Genomic DNA, 27,353 nt, shown 5'->3' with positions numbered 1-27,353 from the left:
CCTATTTTTATATATAGTCTCAACTATTTAATCTCTCACATTGTCAATATGCCACGAAAAATAGACAATAATTCAGTAAGTCTACATATAATTATCCTTAAAAGACCTTTGCTTCATGTAGCAAAACTAACATTATTCTAAACACATGTTTCTATTTTCTGAGCTTCTCTGTTGAACATACCAACAGAAGACAACCATGGGATGCATGATGCGTTGATGCATGCAAAATTTATCCCACTTAATTAAAACGACGAGGAATTAGTGAGATGAAATGGATGAATTAATCCATATAACTAATAGGGCCGTTGGCCAATTATATTCCCAGGGGGATCGTAGTTACAGGTGACAAAGATATCGCCGTCGTCGCACCTCACACGCGCGCACCCCACGCGCGTCGACTCCCTCCACACGACCTGGGTGTAGTGCCCGCACGCCTCCCCGTCCTCGCACGTGTTGCCGCGGTAGTCGTAGTACGGCCGCTCGGACACCCAGTCGTCCACGGCTTCCGAGGCGGTGAAGTCGGCGCCGGATCCCCAGAACAAGTTCTCACCGTAGGGCCCGTCCGAGTGGACGAGCCGGCAGTCGGATCTCCGCACGCTGGCGTAGTACCGGGCGTACTCGGCGACGGCGTTGCTCCAGCGGAGTGGGGCGACGCCGACGTCGGCGCGGGCTTCGTTGTGCGCGTCGAGGATGGCTTGGTGGGAGTTCTGGGCGTTAGTGGTGTGGGGGGTTGATAAGATAAGTGCGCAGATAAGTGGTAAGAATAGGATGGATAGGCCCATATCCTCCGGATATATTATCGAGTGCTATCTACGTCCCTCTCGTTCTTTCTCTAGCAGTGAAGAGAGAGAGAGAGAGAGAGAGAGAGAGAGAGAGAGAGAGAGAGAGAGAGAGAGAGAGAGAGAGAGCTATGGCTTTGTGGGCATTGGGTATATAAAGATGGAATGAGATGCTAAAAAGACATTAATTTGTGACCATGCTAGAGTAGAAAAATGCGGAATTTTCATATAACGCCCTACATTTTGTCAACTTTCGTGCTTAACACCCTGGCTAAGTTATTTATATAACCCAACTCCACCTTTCTACCTATAATTTTTTCATATGGCACCTTATAATATCTTATATAACCTAAAAGATCATCGGAAAAATGATTTCGAAACATTTTAGAATTTATTAGGCCTCCATGGGTTTGTTTGTGTATAAAAAGTTTTTCAATTTTATGTGTACATTTTAAATACAAATTAAGTACCTTTATAATCTTACTTTTTGTTGTTTGATAGTAAAAAAAATAGATAAAATTATAATGATTACTTTGAATAAGTTTATGTAATAATTTATATTAATTATTAAATTATAAATAAGTATATTTAATAAATATAATTTTAAGATTGAAAAGACTAAAAGACCCTCATAAAGATTGTGTGCAGCTGAATAAGAAAGTGTATAAATAGTATAATGACAAAAAATTGAGTCTTATAAAAGTGACGAGGGCATCAGATAGAGAAAGATTTCTCGATTATTTTGCTCACAGAAATCTAATTTAGAAAACTCGAATAATTTTATCGTATCCGTCCACTTGCCATAACAAAAATTGTGTAGAATTTGTTATGTATTTTATCTTATATAAGATTTAAACAAAATATACACAAATAAATTCTTATTTATAAAATATATTTAAGATAGATTTAATTCATGAATAAGTACACCTTATATACACAAACCAAACACCATCTAGTATTTCTAACGAAATATTTTTTATTATTTTGTTAGAAATTTGTTAGTTTAAATAAACTCTGAGTATCATTAAAAAAATAAGTTATAGGAAGAATAAGAGGGATCAGATTATAATTAACTCAAAAATTAAGTGTTAAATCGTTTGATAATCATATCAGAAATTGTCAAACAAAACAGGTAGAAGATCTAATTGGCATCCGAGGCATAGGATGTCTTCATGAAATTATGATCACATGGAAAATGTCGATCAGTCCAAATAAAATTAGTTTTTTTTTTTTGGATGTATAACTTTCTAGAGTGTCCACTTCTCCCAAGGTAATATTTGTACTTAAAATGCTCCTCAAATCTAATGAAATATTAAAATTTCATCAATAAAAAAGGCAAATATAATATTATTTTTATTTGCATTCATTCCTCTCGGTTGAAGAAATCGATGTGTCTTCTCATCTGTTGAATTGCTAAGATTATAATTTTTAATTGACAGTATGTACATCAAAACTATAGTTTGTGAAGAATATATACGTGAATATAAAATTTAGAAGGATATACATACAGGAGATACACACAAAAAAAATAAAAAATAAAAAATAAAACCCATAAAATTATGTAGAAAGCTGGTGTTAGATAGTTAATAAATGAATGCTTATATTTCTCGTTGATATTATATTTTTATGTTGCATATCAAGACTCCTTTTAATGCATTTTTGGATGATAATTGCAGCTTATATGACAACTGTTCGGTTGCAGTCACAGCCATCGTGCTATTCAATTATTAAAAGAACTTCCAAATCTAATTGGATAATAATCCACTTTATTACCTCTCTAACTCTAACTCTTAACTCAAATTCATCACTAATACACTCTTAACACCGGCACGTGAAAAAGCCTCCTCTTTTATACTCACTTCAGGTAATCTTACCTCGTCTTTTAGTCTTGGAGTTGGAATTTAAAAATACAAAAAGAGAGGCATTTATATAAAAAAGAGTAATAGTTTCATAGATCTTATTATAATTAATTTGAAAAAACTCTATTATTCTCTATTGTTTTAAATTAATTACAAGCTGTTAATTATCCGAATTACAAGATCGCTGAGAATTTTTTTGATTTAATTAGTATCAATTAAACCCTTAATCCCCGCACCATTCCAAAGCAAGGAAGATTCGGAGGTAACCACACCGGCGGTTACGCCTTCAGACATCGAAAGGGAAAGTGGAGTCCAAATCGAGCCTTCCGTCTATCCGCAGTAATCCTTCCTCTCCCTTTCAAAATTCTCTCCCTCTTCCGCTCCTCGCTCCGTAGTAAAAAAAGTCGACTCCTTTTCAAGAAGAAAAAGAAAAGAGGAAAAGAGAGAAACCCCCACTTTCCGAAAGTTGAAAGCAGCGGCCAAAGCCGAGCCCGAGTCCATCTCCCTCGCACTTCCCCTCTCGCTCTTCTCGCCGATCTAGGGTACCGGCTAGGAGATGGCGAGCCCGCGGCCGAGGGCTGCGATGGTGGCCGTTAACGGCAGCGCTGAACCCTCGGCGTCGCCGGACGAGGCGATCTGGAAGCGCCTCAGGGAGGCAGGGTTCGACGAGGAGTCGGTGAAGAGGAGGGACAAGGCCGCGCTAATTGCTTACATCACCAAGCTCGAATCCGAGGTTTCTTTTCGATTTCTTGCTTCTTGTGTGTAATCTTTACCTTTTTATTGTCACTCTTCTTTTGTTTCTAGGGTTTCTACTAGCTCTATGGAGATGTTATGAATTCGGGATATAGCTAGGGTTTAAGAGAGATATTTGGAAATATCTGAAATTCTCGTGCTGCACTGGCTAAATCAGTTGTTTAGAATACTGTCACTAGCAAGTAGATTGTGGCGAATTAGGATTTCGTGATAATAGAGAAAAAGTGTTTTCCTTGTCCCACAATTATATAACATTCTACTGCCTAGGGCAAACCATGTTTTTACGTTTCATTTCGTATTACAGATTTCTCTGCATTAGGCAGTACATGATCTCTTTTAGCTATTGCTTTCTTTGTTCAAGGACATTGTTTGCTATGCGACCTTAGGGCTCTATCAAAATTTTATGTGTTATTTTACGTTATATTATAAGAACTTTGGTAATAATACAATTGTTTACTGTATAGTTAGGTGCTAGAAATGGATTGCTCTATAAATGAAGTTATTATAGTGCTAATGTTCTTCTGCGATGCAAGCTTTATTATATAAAGCTCATTCGCCTTATCTTCAAATATAGCATAGTGGAGATCATGGATTAAAGTTTCAGCCGATCTCGATATGGATCGAGATGGGCATCATCTGCTGGTTTCAGGTCAGTTTCAGCCAAAACAGATCTTTGTCAATCATTTTGGGCTGAAGCAGCCCATTACGAATTGATCAGATATAGGGGATCCAACCTAGATCCGACCCGAGGACATTAATGTCACCAGACCTCCTTCCCAAGCCATTTCACTTTCCTCTCTATATTTCTCTTTTTTCTCATTCTTTCTCCCAAGCTTCTTTGATGACAGATCTGACGAAGTTGACTTGCGGTGAGCTCCTCTGACAAATTCAGCACACCAAACGTTGTCGGCCTCCGGTGAGCGAATTTTCTCTATCTTTTGTTTTTTTGTTTTTTTCCTTTGTCCTCTCCATCCGTCCGACGAGCTCCTTGCCTCTTCTCTCTTTGGAGAAATCGTACACATAAAAAACCCTCTCTTTCACCCACAACCATTCTCTCTATCAACGATTGCCATAGGCATGGATCGTGCCAACCGTTGGCATGTGCCGCGACACTTGCCAGTTGTGCCGTAAGAGAAGAAAAGAAAAAAAGTAAGGGATACTCACTTTTGCCTTCGTTGCCGCTATCATTGACCACTCGCCTTTATTGTTGCCGTTGTTCGTGCTTGCGTCAGGTGCCCTAGCCCGAGGGAGGAGGAAGAAAGATAGAAAGAGAGAGAGGATTTGCAACTTAAGTTTTTAACCGATAATCCCCTCTCTCTCTCTCTTCCTCCCTCGGGCTAGGGCACCTAATGTGAGCTTGGGCGACGATGATCGACGACGGGTAGCTTGACAACAAAATCGATGGTGAGCGGCGAAGCTATTAGGAGGGGTGTCGTGCGGCACCTCTCGTGCCACATGCCGGTACGCCACCAGTAGGGCAAGTGACGACCGACACGCCCCGTGTCGGTTGACACGGTCATCCATGCTCTCTATCACCTCTTCTTTTGTCTCCTAATCTTCTCTCTTTCTCTTTATCTCTCTTGCACTCTCATCTATCTACTGCCCTCTCTCCCCCTCTCTATTTGTTGTTGCAGCCATAGAGAGAAGAGAGAGAGATAGAGACAGAGAGAGTGAGAAAGAGGAAGAGAGAGACAAGAAGGAGAGATGGCTCTTGCTGCAACCACAACAAGATAGAAGTAATTAGAGAGAGAGAGGGAGAGGGTTGTTGCAGCAGCAACAATAGCACACAAAGAGGGAGTGATTAGTGAAAGACGAAGAGAGCACAGAGTATACGAATATATTGAAAGGCAGCCATAGACTGCAAGCGATCATCCCAATGCCTAGTGCCTAGATGGAAGGTAGATGTCAAGGTAGTCTAGCAAATTTAATATATTAAAAAAATTAAATAATTATACATGATATTATATACTAATATAGCATTTATAAAATCTTAATAGTGCAATTCACAACCATAAAAACAATAGATTATAAATTTATAATTCATAAGTATGTATACATATTTCATTAACATCTTAATAGTAAATTGTCACGATTTGAAATAATATTAATAGTTGGTTGTTTGAAAATCGAAATGCATCAATAGTTGGTAGTTTCCAATGTTAACCACGTGGCGTTTTCCCACCGGTTAAAGTACAGAGAAAGAAAAAGAAAAAAAAAGTTTGGTTTCCAATGTCAGAGAGAAAAAGGAAGAAAAGGAAGAAGAGGAGAAAGAAAAGAAGAAGAAAAAGAAGAGGAGAAATAAAAGAAGAAAAAGAAAAAGACAAGGAGAGATGAGACAATCCACAGCTAAGAAGCACGGATACGGATATGGGGATACGACAAATTCTCAAAAAATAAGATACGATACGTCTAGGATACGGCAATTAAAATATTATATAAAAATATTATATTCTAATGACAACCTATACATGTGTATGTACAAAAAGAAATTTATATTCTAATGACAACATATACATAATATTGCATTCAATATTTTAATACATCTATTATCTACATAAGCATTTAATAGCAAAAATGAGAGTAATAGATATCAAAGACAATTAGACAAAGAATACATCAACATTCAACAAATAATGCACCAAAATTAGAATAGTAGTATCATTGCATTCCATATGAGTAACTCATAGACTCATAGGTCATAGCACTAAAGTTTATAAAGTATCCACCAGCATTTCACAATTTGTATGACACCAAAATGAGAGTAATAATGAGTCAATAGTGTAATTGGCAATGACATTAATTATTCATTTCCATCTAAGTCATTCTCCTTATTGCCTTCATCAGTGAATACAATAGCCTCCAAATCAGGTTCATCAAGCGAGAGGTCAGCAATTTCAAGAATACTCGCTTCATCGAATGAATCAAATGAATCTCCTCCAACATCCCACATTTTGGTCTCCCTTTTTATATACTCAGTCGATCTTCTAGAGAGAAGACGAAGATTGTTATAGACAAAAACTAGATCCTCTGCTCGTTGTGGAGTGATCTTACTTCTTTTCATTGAGTGAATAAATGAATAAGTGCTCTAATTCCTCTCACAACATGATGATGAACATGGTTGCCCGAGTAATTTAAGTGCTAAATTATGAAGGTTAGGTGCAAAAGCACCATGAATGACCCACCACTTCTTTGGATCAAGAATATCTCTATCTTCAATAGTCATGGCTATCAAAACCCTCTGTTGCAGTTGAGAAATTGGCATACTCATTATTTAAAATTCTCCTCTCTTCTCCGTTTGGAAAGAACCTCTTTAAACACTTGTTTCTCATACAAGAAATTTTTAGATCTTTGTGTGGAGGAGTGCGGTTTGGATCCTCACTAATCCAAGTATTGGTATAATACCTAGTAAGAAGAGCACAAAAGTTAAATTAACAAAACTATAAACCAAAAGGAACAACTAACTATGTAATAAATTTTTAAGCATCGACTTTACCTTAGATTCAATGAGTGTGCTAAACAATGAAGAGGAGTATTGCTTCTTTCCCATCTATCAACAAGAATTTTATGCACAACTGAGTAGAAAGATGACTCTTCATCTTCTTTTTTTTACTTTATGTCTGTATATAGCTGTTTTCACTCTTTCAATCATACTATCCCACATTTCATAAATCAAATGGAGGCAAGGTTTGTCAGTATCAGCAAATCTCAGCATTGAATAAATAGCCTCAGTAAAACATAATATATATTTAATTTTGTCCCACCATATATCATCAAGAACCTTCTCTTTCACAAATTGTGCCTTTCCTACATCATTCTCTTTATAAGAATTTCATTTATCACTAATAACCATCGTTTGTAACCCAGATAGTTTTGAATCTCCTCAGCATCACAATAGTTGAGGCAAAACGTGTATCAGCAACATCAACTTCAAATTGACAAATTCATTGAAAATGGCAAGTCGCATAGAGTGTTGCATGATAATTTTTTTGATGCACATCACATCCCCTGCCACAATGGATATCCAACTGCATTCATCAAAAACAAGCTCATTCCCCTTAGTGTTTTTTGATGCACATATAGTCTTTAATGCAAGGTTGAGGGTATGGACAACACATGAAGTTCAAAAAATATTTGAATACTGAACCTCTATAAGCATCCCAGATGACTTACAAACAGGGGCATTATCAGTAATGACTTGCACCACATTTTGTGCTCCAACTTCTTCAATTATTTTACTGATCAAGCTAGATATAAAGAATTTATCTTTGTACTCCCCCTCACAGTTTATAACTCTAAAAAATATGGGACTATTCTCAATCATTGCCAAAAAATTGATAAGAAGTCTTCTTTGTGCATCTGTCTAGCCATCACACACAATGCTAACCCTTTTTTCCTCCATGTGCCCTTAATGAGTTCCAATAACCTTTCAATGTTTGCCCTTTCTTGTTGCGAAGTGTGTATATCCAGGAGGCAAATAACCTGCTATTTAACTGTTAGTTGCAAAAGTATAAGACTAAACATAATATGAGTTCCTAGCAAGATGAAAAGGTAACCCAATAGAGTAAAACATTCTAGCAATTTGACTGTGTAATTGATTACGAGAAATCATATTAAATGACTTCTCAAGAGCTGTTTCTTCAGACCTTCTCTTCTTTAATCCATAGGGTATGTTAGAAGAAGTTGCAAAGAAGTTCCATGTTGAGTTGACATTGGCAATGGTACTGACTTTGGCATAGAGTTCTTTATTTTTAACTCAGCCTGCTCCATTATCCTTTTCATCTCCACAATATGCTGACTATTTACTTTAGGGCATAGTTTGATTCCACATCCACTAATTCTCATCACATGAGTCTTTACTCTATAATAAGGTCCTTTGTATATTTGCTGACAATAATTGCACTGAAACCTCATATTCCCTCCTTCTTCTATCTTTTCTAATTTGGTTACATATTTCCAAAGCGGAGCACTCTCATCTACCACCACACTATTAGTATTAGAACTCATACTTTCAGTAGCCATTTATTTGTGATAAAAATAAAACAGAGAAATTCTAAGTTCTTACACTGTACTAATCTAACTATTAGTATTAATTCTAACTGCCATACTAATATTTAAGAAGATGAATTCATGCCATTCAAATTAAATATAACCGGCTAATCTAGGAATCTAATAAAGCAATAAATCTGAAAATTCAGAATTGTAATACTTAAGCAACTAGAGAATGTTTAAAGCAATAAATCTTTGAAAATTCAGACATGCAATACTTAAGTGATCATACAAAATTAATTAAACTGTAAATAAGGCAAAGAAGAAATGAAAAAAAAATTAGAGAAGAAATTTGCACAATTTCAAAGAAAAAAAAATTCAGAGAAGGGAGAAAAAAAACTGAGAAAAGAAAAGGAAAAAAAGAAGAAAAAAGCTGAGAAAAGTAACTTAAAACAGAATTTAAGAAGGGGAAGTGGAAGAAATCAAATGGAAAATTCAGAGAAGAAATCGAGGAAAAATTGAGAAGAAATTGAAGAAAAAAGAGCCAGTTCGTTGAGAGAAGAAATGAATAGAACATACCTTTGTCGGTTGGTTCGTCGAGAGAAAGGGGGGAGAAGGGAGAGCGGTGGCGGCGTCGGTTGGCTTGTCGAGAGAGAGAGGGAGAACGAAGAGTGGCAGCGTTGTTAGCTGGTTCGTCGAGAGAGAAGGGGAGGAACAGAGAGCGCGACGGCGTCATGATCGAGAGAGAGGGAGCAGCGTCGTCGAGAGAGGAAGGGGAGCGACGTCGTCGAGAAAGAGAGAGAGGGAGAGCTAGGGCACGGAAAGGGGAGATCGAATTGGGGGTGGAATGAAGGGGGGTAAGTTAAATTTCTTAACGGGTTTATAAAATTGAACTTGCCCGATTATCCAATTAAACCCAAAACGTATCTGAAACGTATTTGAAACATATCCTCAACGTATCTGTATCCAAAAATAAAAATTAATTATTTAAATTTAGGATACTCTGAAAACGTATCGTATACGTATCCGGGCCGTATCCGATACGTATCGGATATGGATACTCCACCCAAAATGGAGTATCCGTGCTTTCCAGATCCACAGCTTTAACAAAAAGCTCTTGACGCTGCCGCTCGACACATTCGCTTGCCGCCACTGCTTGGCTTTAAGCCTTTGGTTGCTATCACCGCTCGACATCTTTGCTTGACATCGCCGTTTGCTACCTCCACTAGCCACCACATGAGAGAACATTTTGAGAGAGTGACAGCAGCGAAAGGTTTGTTTTTTATATATAGTGGGCTAGTGTTTAGTTATTAAACCCGATCCGCATTCGATCCGCATTTGATCCGCTTCCATCCTGCTTCGTAATTGGCGGGCTGCCCACCATTGGCCGGTGCCAATCGACTTAGCGGGCTGCCGGTGAGTCACCTCGCCATTGGAACTACCTTTTCTGCCATTCAAAATGCTGGAGTATAGAGAAAGGGAGAGTCTTGCGAGATAGATAGAGTTTCGACTTCAGAGAAGTAGAGATTATAGTTTCTAGATTTTTTTGTCATTTTTTAAAATTTTAGGGGTTTCCTTGCATTTTAAAATAATTTTTAGAATTTTATGTAATTAAAAATGTCTGATAAAAATAACATTTTATCTATATGAAACACATTCAAAGTTTTTAATTAATATGAAACATATTCGAAGTATTCTATATATGCTCCCGTTTTGTAAAGTTGCCACATTTTCACTTTCTGTACTCTAGTGTTTTGCAATGTCAACCATATTTGGGATAGGTGGGGCCATGTGGAGTTGATAAGAGATTATGAGGAGGACAAAATTACATAAATTAAGGAAGCCAAATTATAAGATGAAGATGATTTCTTCACAACGTTCATTTACTTTTAGCCATTGATCAGTTCACTACTAATAAGATATTTGATATAGTGAAGGCCTCTTTCACCAGTATTCTTACCTCCGAAATGTATGAACCACAGAAGCATATCATTTTAGGCTCCTTTTTCTATGATGTTAGTATGTTCAACTTCTTTGTCATTTCGTTCTTTGTGGTACTTTTGAAGCTGCCTTCAATAGAATAATAAGACCTTGTCTAAGGGTTTTTTGTTCCCTTTAAAATAATGTAGATGACAGGAAAAAAAAAGATATTTTTGGATCTCCTTTCAACTCCACCTGATGCTGAATCATCTTCATTTTTTCTTGTAAACTATCATCTTGGAGTATAAGAATTAGTCAAATTTTGATGTAAAGACTAAAGAGTTGCTTTTCATTATATTTCATGGATTTGTTTCCAAATATAAACATAGCGCAGATATATATCTGTTATAATTTATAACATACACTTTGAGTTTCTTTATATGTATCATTGTTCATATGCCCGTGCTATGTTTTGACATCATCTGGTTGTTTTCAATTTTTATTTTCACATTTAGAAAATCAAGTACTTAGTTAAAAGCTTACATGAGTCTCTTTAAGTTTTATATTTTGTATAGTAAATAAATGTACATCTGAACAATTTCTTAATACTATTCTCTCACTTAAGTGGGGAAGTTGTAATACTAGTTATTAGACAACCAGAAAAAGAAGAAAGATCTTCAATATTTCAGTTCAAAAATTTTGAATTATGTGTCAAAGCTGATAAATGTTTCTGTAGATCTATGACTATCAACACCACATGGGGCTCCTTATACTGGAGAGGAAGGAGTGGGCATCTAAATATGAAAAAGTTAAAGTATGTGCTGAATCTTCAGAGGTTACATACAAACGTGAACGAGCTGCCCAGTTATCCGCTCTAGCTGAAGCAAGAAAACGCGAAGAAAGCCTAAAGAAAGCTTTAGGCATTGAGAAAGAGTGCGTAGCAAATGTAAGATATCTTACTTGAATATTGGCTTCCATTTCCTTATTAACTTTTGTTGTTTTACTTTTTACTGATTTATCTAGAGTTTTCACTGAATTTTTGTATGAAAAGAAAAGCTGATTTTTTTAATATTGCTAAATGCTAATCCTATTTACTAAAAGAAGACAGTTTGTCAAGAGTAATAGAGTTTAGGTCAAGGGAACATTGAATAGATGTAAAGCAGTTCTCTATCTGTGTGTTGACCGCAATATGGGAGTAAATGGCAAATTTTCTTTGCAAGAAAGCTTGGCAAGGCTGAAGGCTGTAATACTTGACTAGTAATAGTGATTAGTGATTAATATTATTCCATGCTACTGATTCAATGCAGATTGAGAAGGCTTTGCATGATATCCGTGCTGAATCAGCTGAAACAAAGATAGCATATGAAAACAAGCTGGCTGAAGCTCATCACATGATGGAAGCTGCACAAATGAAACTTGACGAGGCAGAAGAAAAGTTGCTTGCAGCAAAATCTTTGGAGACCGATTCTGTCCGGACTCGTGATTCTGCACTAAGAAGTTTACAGGACATTGAAGCTCGTGAAGATGAACTAAGAAGGCGTCTAAGTTCTTTCGAAACTGAGTAAGTTATCAGTTAATTTCTGTTCTCTACCTCAGATCTTTCATTTGTGCTAATATTTCTTCAGGAAACTCTACGGAATTTCCAAGTCAAAGCTGTGATCTTCTTGAGTTGCATTTTGAGAAAAACGTGCTAGTCTTTGTGTATGCTTTCTTTGTTTGCAATTTGCCATTTTGAAAATTTTGGAACTTATTATAGTCTTTTGTGGAGAATATTTTTCTTGTAGAGCTCTTCTGATTTATTACGTGTATGAGATGATTCTCCATATATTATAAGTCATTTTCACCTATTTATTAATTTGTTATAATAAAGTATTCAATATACCATATATGTAAATTATATAGTAGTTATTCTTAATAATCAATTTTATTGCTAGATTGCAGATGCATTATATAAAAGCTATTTTTAATAATGTTTTGCTAGATCACAGTTGCGCCCACATGTGCACCGATGTAAAGTACATGCACCTGCATATACTTATGCAGTGGCTTGACCGCTGCATAATGCAGGCAATTTTCACAATGTTTATCCACCAGAACTCTTGAAGAGTACCAATTTTATTCGTGAACTGAATTCTGCATTAAAATACGCATGTCTTTATATAGACTATAGATCATAATCTTTATAGACTAACAATTCTAATCCAAAAGGCAGGACAACGTTGAAAACTTTAGGAATTATGAATTTTAATCCTAAAGAACTAGGACAAAAATCTAAACCAATAGAACTATGACTTCTATTCCTACAAGGCCAAGGAAATGTTGGTTTTGTAACTCCTTTCTTATTTCTATTTTTTGTAACTCCTTAATGAACTAGGATTCACAGTCAATAGGAATTTCATCCTGTATCATTTTCTTCATTTTTTTTTGCAACAATTTTGAAGTCAATATTCTTACAGATGCAATGCCAAGGAAAATGAAATTAGCCTTCAGAGGAGATCTCTGAATGACAGTCAGAAAATTTTGCATGAAGCAGAAGAGAGGTTAGTGGAAAAGCAAGCTCTTTTGAATCAGAGAGATGAATACATCTTTGATAGAATGGAAAATCTAAGCCTTCTTGAGAAAAAGTTGGAGGATGAAAAATCATTGATTGAGGGAGAAAACAAGGCTTTAAAGGAAGAGAGAATCAATTTGGATCTAGAAATAGCTGCGCTTGCAACCAGAGAAGAAGTATGTCCTATTTCTGTTTTTCAAGTAAATTTGTTTTCTAATTAGCACTTAAGCATGTAAAATATCTCCTTATGTTTTCCTCCCTTTTACAGGCTATCATTAAGAGGGAATCTTTGCTTGATAAAAGAGAACGTGAGTTGCTCATTTTGCAAGAAACCATTGCGTGCAAAGAACATGTAAGATTCTTTGACCTGTTCACATAATGGAGTTGTTTAACTTTTCATAATCTTCTAATTTACTGACTGTCTTTCTTGTTTGTTTATTCTGTAGGCTGAAACTCGAAGACTTACTGATGAACTAGAGTCTGTTTTGGCAAAGAGAAGAAGTGAATTTGAATGTGAAATGGAGAAGAGACGCATGCTATTGGAGGATGAGATGGAGCCAAAAAGAACTTTTCTGGTTGATAGGGAGGTTCATCTCATTGAAAGAGAAAAATCTGTTCATGAAAAAGAAGAAGCTGTCAAGCTTCTACTTATTGAGCTAGCAGAGAAGCAAGAAGACATAGCTAAGAGTTCAAAACAATTACAGGAGGAAGAACAGAACCTACACTCTACCAAGAAAGCAGTAGAAGTTGAGCTCAAAAATATGCAGAGAGAAAGGGATGATATTGCAAGTATTATAGTGGACTTGGAGAAGAAAAGAGCTAAACTTGAGGATGAAAAACTAGAAATTACGCATGCACAAGAAAACCTGGAACTCACACTTGAAGAGAGAAATGCTCTGCTTATTCTGGAAACAAAACTTAAAGAGGAAATAGATAGTTTCAGGGCACAAAAGTTGGAACTTTCGACTGAAGGTGATAGATTGCAAGCTGAGAAGGAGAGGTTTGAGATCGAATGGGAGCTAATTGATGAAAAGAAAGAAGAATTGCAGAAAGAATCAGAACAGCTTGCTGAAGAAAGAAAAGTAGTATCGCAGTACCTTAAGAATGAGCATGATAATATTAAACAAGAGAAGGAAAATTTGCATAGGCAATTCTTGAGTAATGTCGAATCCTTGTCTCGTGAACGTGAGGAATTTATGGCTAATATGCAGTGTGAGCATGCAAATTGGTTCAGCAAGATTCAGCAAGAAAGGGAAGATTTTACGAGGGACATTCACATCCAGAAAAAAGAGTTAGAAAATTCTGTTCAGGAAAGGCGGGCAGAGATAGAAGCTTATTTAAGGGAAAGAGAGGAAGCATTTAGGCAAGAAAAAGCTAAAGAACTCCAATTTATAAATTCTCAAAAGGAGATCATCACGATGCAGTTAGAACATGTTGCATCTGAAATGCAGAAACTCAATAATGAGCGGAAGGAGATTGCTCTGGAACGTGAACAGAGAGAAAAAGAGTTGTCTGAGATAAAGAGCTCCATTGAGATCCTTAATGTTCAAAGGGAGAAGCTGCAGAAGCAAAGGGAATTGCTGCATGCTGATCGAGAAGTAATTAATCAACAAATTCAGCGTCTTGAAGAATTGGAAAATTCGAATATTGAATCTGAAAATAGGGCACTCCAAATTGTACATGCTTATAAGGTGAGGCTGCCATTGACAACAAATGTGAGTAGCAATGATGTTGCAAAGGAGATTAATGAAGTACAGAAAACTGATTCTAAGCATGGGTCTATGCTTAAGTTCCTCCCTGAGAAGACTCCAGGTTCTTCACCTCAAGCATCAACTCCTATTTCCTGGGTCAGAAAATGTGCTTCAGTGATATTCAAGCGCACCCCAGAGAAAAGTACTGATTCTGGTCCTGAAAAATATGAGCAAAAAACTTTTGGAAAGCTTGGGAAAGTGATTCAGGGAAATTTTTTTAGATCTCCACAGTCGGATTCTAAGGAGAATACGGGCTCCGTAGTCTGTAATGGAAATTTGTCTGAGTTAGCAAAGCCTCAATATCCAGTTGCATCTACAAGCATGAAATCAGGACATGGGAAATCAAGGAAGAAGGAAACACAGGATGGAACTACGAACACGATATCTCATAGTTTCCCATTGACTGAAAATGTTGAAAATACATTTGAGGTGGAAGATTGGAGTGGTACGAGAATCGGTACAACTTCGTTGGGAAGAAAGAGACAGAACGACATGATATCTCATGATCATGCTGATATGCAATTAGAGCCAAGTTGGAAGCAGCAGAAAAGAGAGAATGATGGGTAAGAAATAATTTCCAACTAAATAATTACTTCCCCCTCTCTAAATCATGCTTATTACTTGTTAGTAATCCATATGCTGTTATATTTCTGGAGTTTTTGAGTGTCTTAATGTTTCTCTACTTACACCCGCTGTTGCCAGTCTCATGATGGAAGCACCATGTTCAAATCATGGCTGTGATGCAGCCGCAATCAGCCAGAACTTGGGATGCCCAAATATACCGGATGGCTTCAAGGATCAAGAATTTGGAAACCACGCAGTTACAAATTTGACAACGACGGAAGTTTTGCAGCACACAGCAGCGCCACATCTTGAAGATGAAAGATCACACAGTTCAGCAAGTTCCTTACATATTAGTGATGGTATCCCCTTGTCTAGTTCGTGTTTGAATGGAACAATGAAAACCCAGAAGCAGATTAGAGAGAGAAGCTCTTTGGATGATGAAGTGTCACTAAATAAGGCTTCTCTGGTAACTACTATTCTAATTTCCTCTAAGTGGATCTTATGAAGATAATGCGTTTTAATCTTTTGATTAAGTGTTGCTTCTTTGAAGGCTTTGGGGCCTTTTCAAATAGTATTTCGGGCAATTTGTTAAGTTCCTTAACAATTTATTTATTTAGTCTGCATTAGCATAGGTTAATGTTCCTGTACTTAGCAACTTAGCATCAGTGTGTCACATTGGGATCTGTTGTGATGCTGGAGCACCGATTTGGATGATCAATTAAGGAGTAGATTGTTTTTGGTGAGATCACAGAATCCAGCATGTTCATATCTCTATTTTTCCTTGGCGGCGACCGGTGCTCGGTGCGTTCCTGTCTGTTTTGATAATTTAACTAAAAAAGAACTAGGGTAGAGGACTATTTTTGTACTAAAATCCACTTCTGCGTCTTCGCATAAAACATATCTAGTATGCATATTTTATTTGTGTATAAGCTATTTAGACTGTCCAGATATAATCTGAGTTTCTATCTCTGGTTTATTTATACTTCTAATTCTCTTCTTTCAATTATACTTGTAACATGTCTTGTGATTTTGCATGGATTGAGCATTTATATTGCTATTTGTTTTTATTCCATCATTTGTCTAGCATATTTTTATTCTTTCATGTTTTTGTTTCTGTCATCCCAGTCTGCAGCTGAACAAATTGGTGGTGATGGTCTTAATCTAAAAGAGCAAGATGGACTTGATCAAGATTCCGATGATGAAGTTGATGATGAGGATGAGGGAAGCTTGTCTGTAAAGGAGAAGCTGTGGAAATTTCTCATTACTTGATTGCTTAGTCACTTGTATCATATAGGTTTAGATGTTTAGTTGCTTTATCATTGTACTTTCTGTAGCATTGCTGCATTCTTCCCTTTTGGCTGCTTGATGATGATTCCCCGTGAGAGTTCAAATCGATGAAGTATGTCGTTCGATATGGTCTATTGATTGTGCAATTGAGTAGTAGTTGTGATTCCCTTTTTGGCTTCTTTTTTTATCTTCTTTTTACCCTTTCTTTTTCATGGTTCTCAGTCAGAACCCAAATATGTAAAGTGATGATAGTGTGCAGAATCTGTAAACACAGTGCTATGTAAGGAAGCTTTGTGTCAGGCATTATGCTTGCACCTCACCGTTTTCTTTTAGTTTTCATGGTTTTGTGAATCATTAGATGAGTACTCCGCTATTTTCTCTGTAAATATGTTTCTCAAAATTCTTGTTCTCTTTCGAAGGCTCAGGCATGTAGTTATCAAAATCAGATTAACGGGTGATGAACTGACTATCAAATAGGTTCAGTTTTATTATCAGATCGCTAAAAATCAACTAACTCTGAGATTGAGTAACTTAGTTATTTTTGGCAAATTAGTAAGATCTCTTACTTTTGCAAAATTATCTAATTATTTTTAATATTTAGTTATTTTATTTATTTATTTTAAGAGTGTTTTTCCCTTAAAAGTTTTAAAAAATTTAAAATTTTATGATTATTAATTTATCAAAAGTAATTAACTTTTATAGTTCTATTTAATTTCATGTTTCTTGCAAATAAACTGTATTTATAGTTTGAAAATGTTTAGTTCATAAAAATACTGTTATGTTACTATTCAGGAATTGATCATTATGTTATTAATTGTGATATGCAAAACTATTAAGTTTTTAAAATTTGATGTTGTTAAACATAAAGATTAGTAAAAATATCTCTGGCCGAGTGATGTTCTATATCCCGAGACAACAATAATGACGGATTAGCACACAGTATCTCTCTAAGATCTTCCAACGCAAATATCCTTTTCTTTCGCCGTGTTGAGTACGTTTCTTTCCACCTAACGTACTCTAGAACAAGGAAAAGATTAAATTCCCAAATCCCAGTAAAGAGTTCCGATTGAGGAGTCCAAACCGAACTTCTCTTATTTATTATTATTATTTTTTAAAAAACATTCTTCGTTCTTCTTTTTCCATCACCATTACCGTGGTTAATAACTTTGCAGTGTAGTAACCAAACTCTGACGAAGCTTATCCACAACATTGGAATACTCGAAATCTATAGTTTTTTAAACGATCTGTAAACCTTTCAAAGACGATCCATTATTGTATGAGCACGCGAGAGAGAGAGAGAGAGAGAGAGAGAGAGAGGAAGACGTTTCCACCTTGTCATCTTATCCTGGTCCTATCTCGGTTTCTTTAGCTGCTGCATTTCCAGTTTTTTTTTTTTTTTTGTCTAATTACTTCAAAATTTTAGTTAGAAATTAAATGAGTTTTACTACGAAAAATAATTTATGTGAATATCAATTTGTTACATAAACTGCTAAGTAAAATTACTGAACAAGAGAAAAAAAAAAAACTGATGAAGAATGCAAGTTTTATATAAATGTGGACACAATAAGTAATTTACTAAGGAAAAAACATCACTGTTCTCTTTACCAGTTTTGCTAAGTTGAATCCAAATTGAACCAGACGCGTAAAAAGAAATATGCGAGACTTAGTACGTGTCAAAAACTCGCATTCCGAGGTATAGTAGTTAAACTGGAATTACGAGAACTAGGATTAGTGGAGCTGGTTTACTTAACCTGGAGTTAACTATGAATCATTAAACCAATATGCAACAAGTTCCAACACTTTCCACAAAAGAGGAAATAGTCTACGTGTGAGAAGTTGACACCTGGTGGCCGAAGTTTAATCCCTCATTAGTTGATAGATTGCTTGGTTAAGTACCCAATCTTCTATTAGCAGACAAATTAATGATAAAATGAAACAAGAGGATGCATCACTCTTCTCGAAGAGATCTTGTCAGATTACTACTCTCAGCTCCACTGGAAGCACTTTCTTTCTAGAAAGAGGAACAAGAGATACAAGAATGCTGCAGATACTTCTCTTGCTGTGATATGATCCTTTGCTAAGAACACCATCACTCTACTTGTGATTTAATCATAGAATCAAGCATCTAAACACCGAATTCCGAAAGAAAATAAAAATTAAACTATTTGAAATGAAAAAAAATTTACTTTTTATTCCATCCCTTCAAGTGCAAGTGCGTGACTTGATAATTAAAAAAGAAAAGAAGAAGAGAAGGCTAGTGACATCTCAAACTAAGTTAGATATATAATAGCACAACTAATAATACGAATTTGCCATAAGATACACATAATTAAATATATAGTCACTAGTGGACCAAATCTACCAACTTGGTCGCACCATCATCATCGGCATGTCTTAATTTCCCTTGTAAACAGTGAAATAGAAGAGCCTACCTTGACTTTGGTGGCTGCCGACCACCAACTTTTAGTTGCTCCAATCAACTGCCTTTAGCTGACTAAGATCACTCCACAAAAAATGCATGAACCAATTGACCCATCTGTTAGCATTACAAAAGTCAAGCACATGAGAGCCCCCAAATCTCTTTGTTTGAAGTAGGAGGATGCCATTAGAGAGAGAAGCTTCTAAGGAAGCTCATCTCTAAGGAAAAAACGAAACAAAAAACCAAACTGGTGACATGATACTTGGCAATTGAAGTTGGTCTCCTCACCTGGGTCAGGACTAGCTCATGGGACCCAGTCAACAACAATTCAGACACATGAGTCAATTAAAATCTTATATTGTAGTGTCTGGTCTTATATGGCATCGATGGAGCTATAGGGCATCCACTCTCCTTTACATGTCTTTCTCTCAAGCCTCCTGCTGTGCTTCACTGTAGTTCTGCCGTTTATGGCCAAGATTTAGAGCCTTGTTTTCAAAATCGTTCCTATTTGTAATAGTGCTTATAATTGGTGTTTCTCACGCTCTTCCTCCTCTTTACTTATATATCAGGTTGTAGTTGTTACTTAAGGCTTAATGAATTATTAGTTTACAAACTTTTTCTAAAAGGAAAACTTAGATTTTTTTTATTTTTTTTGTGTGTTTCTTAATGGATAATCCTAGCTAATCCTTTTTAAGAAATAGGTGGCATATAGTTGAAAGTTTCTCCAAATATTAGCCTAATAATAATGAGCTGACAATCACGACCATTGGGCTACAGTGATAATAATATAATTAAAATCCCAATGGGTAGTTAGCCTTAATTAACATGATTGATTAATCAATTAATTAGTTAATTAGTGGCTAACAATTGTGGCCCCACGAGAAGAACGTGGTGGGTGCAACGCCATGAGCTACCTGATCCACCCAATTAGTCTCGCAAAGATATTGTTAGAATGATTAATTAGGGCTAAGTGTCACCCAAATTGTACCATTAGTATTTTGATGACACTTCTCGTTATGCTACGACGCAGTAGAATTAGGATGACTTGTGATAACTGGAAGGCTAAGTAACGTGGAAGTCTTTTAATATGAAGATTTAATGTTGATTTCGATATTTTTCTTAAACTAAGTTTTAGCTGAAAGATCGAGTCTGCATCTGCATCTAATGAAGTGTATTCGGTTGAGAGGGAATTGCTCTCACGATCAGCATACATTGGCTTGAGTTTTCTTCGGTTGCATTAACTGATGCATACGGAGATGCTGACTTTGAGAACTAATCGTTTTCACTGGGAGCAGTTCGATAGATTGGTCATCTGAAAAGTTTGAAAACTCATCTAATTCCTTCAATGACAAACAAACAAACAAACATAGTTGTTCGCTCTCCGGATGAACCGGCCGGCTAGATCAAGCTTGGCTTGAAATTGAGTTTATTTATATTTGATCAGTTGAATTTGACTCGAAATTAATGCCGGATAGATAAGCTCATATGGATAAGACTCGAGAATAATAATGTAATATTTAAAAATTATAATATATATAATAAATATAAAATTTTAGATTAAGATATAAAAGCTAAGTTTTTGTTACATATTAGTTTAGGTTTTTGAATTCTCTGTTTTTATAGTTCAAATTATTTGTATATAAATTAAAGTTTAAATCAAACTCTCCGCTTAAACTAAATAAGTTTAAAATTGCAATATAATTGATCGGCTCTTTTTAACTCGAACTTGAAATTGAAATTAAATTTTTTCCAACTTAATTCAAAATTTTGGCTCAAAATTATTTTGGAATCAAGTTTTATTATAGCTTGAGTAAATTACAACCCTAATACAAATTACTTTGACATGGCTTTTTTCTCGGTGTCTCTGCTAGGGTTTGGCTGCCATCCTCCCCTCCCCCCTCCCCTCGTGAGAGGGGTTTTCTCGCAACTGGTTTCTTCCTCTCCTCCCCTTCTCTTCTCTAGCCGAGTGCTAGGGAGGAAGGTTCTTCTCCATAGAGGTTCATTTTTTATTATTCCCTTTTTTTTCTTCCTCTTCCTACCTTGTTTTTTCTCTTCTCTTTATCCCCTTTATCGTTGCCAGTTAAGGCTTATTGGCCTCCTAGCATAGTCGGGAGTGAGGGTGGTGGAGCTATGCACTAACATGGTTAGGCTCCGCCACCATCTAAAACCTAAACCCCTATACTCTCCTACTCATGTTTCCACCTTCTTCGGACCTCCAATCTCCTCTCGATCAGGTCTTCACCTTCTCTTTTCAATTGGTAGTGCCGCCACCAACTAGCCATCCTCCTCCCCAACCCCGTAATTGGTTACATTTTTGCCCCTTGTCTTGGCCTTTCTTATTGCTTTCACCCCCATCCACTCACTCTGCCTCCACCTCCTTCTACTACGGTGATCAACGCCGACTCCTCCAATCTGCCTAGGGCGCAAGCCGATGACAACAAATGATCTTCTTTCTACTAGCCGCCCTGTTGCCCATTGCTTTGCCTCCTTGTCAGGTCTCCTATGCTACGACGCCCTATTGCCCAATTATGGATCTGTCACTGTAGTCGAGGGCTAGCCGCCCATATTGCTCTCTTGTGGATCTACTAATGTGATCGGTCGCAGTCGCATTGAGTTGACCCCTCTAAAGTTCCTTAAGGTGGCTTGCCTTAACTGATTTTGTGATGATTAAATTGGTTGATTGTTGAGTTAACTAGTGTTACATGTTGCCCTAGTTTGGATTGGATGAGCCATAGGATGTGACCCTTTGTGAGATGCACTCTAAGTTCAAATCTCTTGCATTCGGGATTTTTTAATTATGCTGCCTCTATAGACTAAATGTGATATTTATTTTAGGGCCGATGCTCTATTCCCTTTATTTTATTTTTATTATTTAGACATATTTTATTACATGTTGAAGATGTCATTGTTATTTCAAACTTAAATAAATTATTTGTCTACATATTCTATCACTGTATCTTTCCGCACGTACAAGTACTAGTAATAAATACCTTAAAATAGTATCATGAGTCACGACAACATACAACCGAGGGAAACAAAGCTAAGTGGTGGACCCAAGCAGCGACGGCTACGTGATAGAGATTCTACTCCAGCAAAGACAAAGAGAAACAAACCTAAATCCTCCTCCCCCCTCCACCAAACTTATTCAATTCTCTCTCTCTCTCTCTCTCTCTCTCTCTCTCTCTCTCTCTCTCTCTCTCTCTCCACTTTCCAACCCTTCGTAATAAATAAACAATCCACACTCTTAAACCCTCCTCCTCACTACACCACATCCATCCACCGCTCGATCCTTAACCAAGAAGAAGACACCAAGAAGTCCAAAGCAAGGCCACCATCGCCATGGGAAGAGCTCCTTGCTGTGACAAAGCCAACGTCAAGAAAGGCCCGTGGTCGCCTGACGAGGATGCTAAGCTCAAGTCCTACATCGAGGAGCACGGCACCGGAGGTAACTGGATCGCTCTTCCTCAAAAGATTGGTACGTACGTGTTCGTTAATTTATATCTAGCTATATATGTGTGTGTGTGTGGACGTTGCACTGCTGCTCGTGAAGGATTTTGATTAATTATTTAGGGTATTTGTGCAAATTTAGGCCTCAAGAGATGTGGGAAGAGTTGCCGTCTTCGATGGCTAAACTACCTTCGTCCCAACCTAAAGCATGGTGGCTTTTCTGAAGAAGAGGATAGCCTCATATGTAGCTTATATATCAATATAGGAAGCAGGTGAGAAACTTAATCTCTCTCTCTCTCTCTCTCTCTCTCTCTCTCTCTCTCTCTCTCTCTCTCTCTCTCTCGGTAGATATAAATTGAGTTGTATGCTTATATGTATGGATGGATGTACATATATCTATATCTAGGTGGTCTATAATAGCTGCACAATTGCCCGGGAGGACGGATAATGACATCAAGAACTATTGGAACACAAGGTTGAAAAAGAAGCTACTAGGGAAGCAAAGGAAGGATCACCAACCTAAGGGACGTCGCACCGCCTCTGGCGGTGGGGATCACGAGGCTAAGAGGGATGAGGTTGAAAACTTTGCTACTACATGTGATACGTATTGGCCCGTGCCAACCGTTTCAGTACACCTGAATACTGGTGTGCAGTCCTCGTCGTTGCAACCGCCACCGCCGCCACTCGCTTACGACGAATCTAATTCTACTAGTTTGGCCACGCCATCGACGCATTTCACTACTTTTGATGATGGATTTGCAATGGAGCTTGATGAGATTTTCCATTTTAATCAGGTGAAGTTGGAAGGATTGGATGGATTCTATGAGGAAGGTGATTTAGTTGATGAAGTCTATAGGAGGAGGAGGAGTAGTAGTAGTGCTACATTCGGGAGCATGAATTGGAGTGAGGTAAGTCCTTTGATGTACCCAAATATGGTCACAAGCTTTGAAGGGATGAAACAGTGTCTATTTGAGGAAACAATGCTCCTTGGCAAGCAGTGATAGGTAGACGCAAGATGAGTGGTGTAAATTTGTAGCATTGGTGGATTGTGGTGGTGTTGAATTTCTTGGATAAACCCTAATAAACTGAGTCTTTTGAAGGGATACTTGGTTTGATTTTTGTAATTAAGTTGAATGGATTTGTTGGTATGTTTAATTTTATGGGGTTTGCCAATAATGCTTCTACTTTTTCCAAGCTAGCCCTTGGCTTAGCTAATGTGCAGTTTCATCTCAAGGCTTCTTAATTTTGGTATAGAATTCATAGGCTGTCCTCTTTATCTACAATGGGATGTTGTCCATGTAGTACCCTCATCCACATGAAAAGGTAGGTGACTTTTGCTTTACATGGAAGTCATAAAGTTCTTCTGAAACACCTGCATTTAGAGGGAGGGAATAAAGTAGATGGAGGCTTTGACTATTTGGATCAAGATGCTTACCTTTTCTCCATTTCAAACTTTTTGTTCAATTTAGAGTGTGTTACAGTTTCATTCTTAGATAATTTGCTGCTTCCTGGAAGTGCTAGCTAGTAGAAGATGGAAGAGCTCTACCACAATACTAAAACAGATAAAGCTAGCAAAACTCTTCTTCATTCTATATATATTTTCATAAAATAGAAACTTTTACTGAATCTGGATGTATATCATGCAATTGTGATTGAAGAATTTAAATCTAACATGAAGAATTTGATTAGAAGAGAGAATATTTGAGAAGGTTAATTGTTTGCACGCAGGAGCTTGCACACTTTCTTACCTTTCTATGAATACAGTAATCATGTTCTCCTACTGCAAATGCTTCTTTTTTTTTTTTTTTAATTCTCGCGAAGAGATAGTTCTATAAAGGACTATTAGTAAATATGCCTTCATTTTATGAATATAACCCACAGTCAATTAGCTTTTCACCTTATATGAAGAAACAATGCAACATTATTATAACCGTTGAATTAAATCTTTCATCTGGAACGAAGAGTTCTGCGTAGATTTGGTCAACTCACCTAGAAGATGTATATATACAACTATTAGTTTCTGTCATTCAGAAAGATTCAATTTCTATCAAAAGAAAATTCTTTAGTGTGAAAATACTATTCAACATTAGCAGAGATGCTTAGACTAGCTGTTTCCCTGGAACCTTGTTGTCTCTCTCTTTTGTCACATCGAAATTTTTTACCATAGTCCATAGACAAGTAGATATGAAAAGAGAAATCTATGTAAAAATCCTTTGTTTGCTTTCTATACCCGCTTAGAGTTGATATTTCCATGCATATCTTTCAAAACACAGTTTCTGCATGTATACACTTTCAAATCTTTATTTTTATTTATTTTTTTGCGTGGACACTCCTTAAAATTAAACTAACCATTAAATTTTGAATACTCTAGACATTAACAGACAAAAATATCTTTATTCTAATTTTCATAAATTTCTCCTATTTAAGGGTATGTTTATTTTTTCTATTAAATTACTGAAACTTAACTTAAAAGATAACCAGGTGAGTATTTATGCAAATAATATATGTCTAAAGAGGTATACATACAAATATCAATTTTAGAGTGTTATACAAGCAAATAAGGGATTTTGTAAGGGTATAGATTCAAAAAGTCCTATATATATAAATGACCTTAAAATTGATGTAGGTTTATGTCCAGCAGAGATCTGAGATTAAGAAAAAATTGATTTTTTTTCTAAAAAATAGAACAAATTGCAACTCTGACAGGATGAAGACAGTGCAGTATAATAACAATTTCATATATCCTCTTATACAAATTTCAAGTTCCTGGGAGTAGCTCAAATAGTAGAAAGATGATAGCAATATATGAACCATTCAATCTACCAAATACTGGTTAATTAACACTCTATCAAACATTAAAATTTTCTCAATATGGCGACAGAGGTCAAGGGTCAAATCTTAATCAATTTTTGGTTGAGGACAAAGGATATGTGCAAAAATAGCAAATTTTATTAAAAAATACAGCATTTGCTACTGAATTCCAATTATTTTTTTATGAATTATTGACCTCTTACTTCTGAAACAGCTGGTTAGTTGAAAGATCCAATCATAATAATTGATTAACTACTGTTTCAGACCAAAACAAAGATAATCTTGTTACTTTACTTCCACAATCCAAGCCTTCGATTTGTATTTAAATCGATATCATATACTCTTATATTCAGCTTAATCCATGATCAGTTTGTCTATAATTCTTTGCAAATAATCTTTCATTTTTTTTCTCCTTTCCACATTAGAACGTAATTCAACTCAGGAGATAGTCTTCTTTTAGGGCGTACCTAACCCTACATTTTGGAAATGAGGAAGGCATTGAAATTTCTTCAGGAACTATTGTACTATTTCATCTGAAACATGGCCTTAACTTTAGAAAAATAGAGCATAGTGCTACAGAGGGTCTAATTATATATTTCTATAGGTCAGCAGTGACATCAACAAAAGGAAACCAACTGACTTGCTTTTGATCACATTTCTCAGAACTAGCAGTAAACAATCGATAGGTTTACATGTCTATCATTGATCACCAGATTAGAATATTTATGAAGTCCTCTATGTTCTACTATTTTGAAATTATCTGGTCAAATACCATCAAAGCTGCATTTGGAAAAATTAACTTCCTGTAGTGTGAAAGTTTCAAATACCTTCTTCTCCAAAGGCAGAGTAAGGTTAGGCTAGCATTAATTAGCACCATCTTTTGTCATAAATAATATCGTCGATCCACGATGGTCTTCAAAAAGTCTTGAAATTTCTTATATATGAATATTGGACTTGATCATAAAAAGAGATGCAAATCTCACGAAGAACTCTAACAAGCAAAGACTAGTATTCTCTAATACTCTAGTTGTATTATAAAAGTTCTAGAGAGCTTTAATTGAAGAATAGTATGAACTTATAGCAGCCACACAAGACTTCCAATCAGTTGTAATGTGGGAATTAAAAAGTAATCTTCTTCTTTATATTATGATAATTACACCAATAAATTAATGCTTACAGACCCATGAGCATGAGTGTTAAGAGTGTAAAGTGCTTGAGAATATCCCACACCAACTAGTGTTTTGGGGGAAAGAGACCCCAGCAAAACGTCAAACTTTCACCACTTGATGGCACATGCTGTCAACCAAGTTAATTAAGTGCATAAAACACCAAAGCCAAATTCAAGACAAAAACTAAGCAACCGACCTCTAGATGTTATAGTATTCATGTCCTACCAGAAGACCCAATAGATTATTCCATGACAGAGATAGTCACTAAAGGAAACTATACTTTGCTTAACTTTATCTTAGCTAAGGCACAAGTATTAGTTAGCCCACATAGATTCTATTGCTCCTAATCATATCTCCAACACCAAACTACTTGGTTGCAAAAGGAGGTAAAAAGAGATGTAGTTAGCTTCCTTTTCTTTTGAAAGAGATGTAGTTAAGCTAAGTACCTTCTCCTCCTTCTTGCCTTTGTATACGGATCAATTATATTAATTGTTATGGTTGCTCCACGTTGTTACGTGCAAATGAAATAATCGCGTTAGACAAGTAGAATAAGGTGTTAATATTATAGTTCAATTCTTACATCACACTGGGAGAAAGCAAAGGGTAAGATATCGACACATAATGGCGTGAAAGCAACGAGGATTTAGTGAAAATTAATTAATATGATATTAGTCACGTTAGAAGAGATTTGATCATTTTTTTTTTCAATCAGCACGAGTTACACATGGAAGACCTACAAATGGCTGCATGAAAGCTGCGTATGGTGATGATGCCAAGATTGATGGGGTTTCATTTTATCGTGTAATCGTGAATATTTCACCTATACTTATTCGCTGATCATATTTTGCCTCCTTTTTAGTCTATCTAATATCTCTAGCTCTTCGACAATGTGGACCCAAAAAATAATAATTCAAATGACCATCTCACCCCTAAATTCTCCTTTTCTTTTCTCTAAAATAATTGTAAAATAATATCTAGGGGAACCTAAAGTTGATCCAATAAGATTTTTTTTTAACAAAAAAAAAAACCTAGCAAATAACTAACGGAGAGAGAGCGC

General features: G+C 36.3%; 3 protein-coding genes across 4 annotated transcripts; 2 read left to right on the top strand and 1 right to left on the bottom strand.

The window, feature by feature from the left end:
• Window positions 1-63: 63 nt before the first annotated feature.
• LOC140784615 (pathogenesis-related protein 1C-like) lies at window positions 64-881 on the bottom strand. Its single transcript, XM_073132104.1, has one exon. The coding sequence runs from the start codon at window positions 780-782 to the stop codon at window positions 294-296; it is 489 nt and encodes a 162-aa protein (XP_072988205.1). The 5' UTR covers window positions 783-881; the 3' UTR covers window positions 64-293.
• Window positions 882-2,954: 2,073 nt separating this feature from the next.
• On the top strand, window positions 2,955-16,782 carry LOC140783315 (nuclear matrix constituent protein 1b-like). 2 transcript variants are annotated; one of them, XM_073130161.1, is made up of 8 exons: window positions 2,955-3,371; window positions 11,034-11,243; window positions 11,605-11,858; window positions 12,754-13,024; window positions 13,117-13,200; window positions 13,295-15,162; window positions 15,302-15,629; window positions 16,289-16,782. In XM_073130161.1, exons 1-8 carry the CDS (start codon window positions 3,195-3,197, stop codon window positions 16,430-16,432), a joined length of 3,336 nt encoding a protein of 1,111 aa, XP_072986262.1. In that variant the 5' UTR covers window positions 2,955-3,194; the 3' UTR covers window positions 16,433-16,782. The 2 variants fall into 2 exon arrangements, with proteins under 2 accessions (XP_072986262.1, XP_072986263.1); XM_073130162.1 differs by lacking the exon at window positions 2,955-3,371 and adding an exon at window positions 4,112-4,307.
• Window positions 16,783-21,968: 5,186 nt separating this feature from the next.
• LOC140784567 (uncharacterized) lies at window positions 21,969-23,474 on the top strand. Its single transcript, XM_073132052.1, has 3 exons — window positions 21,969-22,344; window positions 22,459-22,588; window positions 22,723-23,474. The coding sequence occupies exons 1-3, from the start codon at window positions 22,209-22,211 to the stop codon at window positions 23,315-23,317; spliced, it is 861 nt and encodes a 286-aa protein (XP_072988153.1). The 5' UTR covers window positions 21,969-22,208; the 3' UTR covers window positions 23,318-23,474.
• Window positions 23,475-27,353: the final 3,879 nt, after the last annotated feature.

Source organism: Typha latifolia, chromosome 3 (genome assembly GCF_019914945.1).
Source record: "Typha latifolia isolate L0001 chromosome 3, TyphaL0001v2, whole genome shotgun sequence".
Classification (NCBI taxonomy): domain Eukaryota; kingdom Viridiplantae; phylum Streptophyta; class Magnoliopsida; order Poales; family Typhaceae; genus Typha; species Typha latifolia.
The sequence above is the reverse complement of the archived record's forward strand: the minus strand, read 5'-3'. Positions and strand labels throughout refer to the sequence as shown.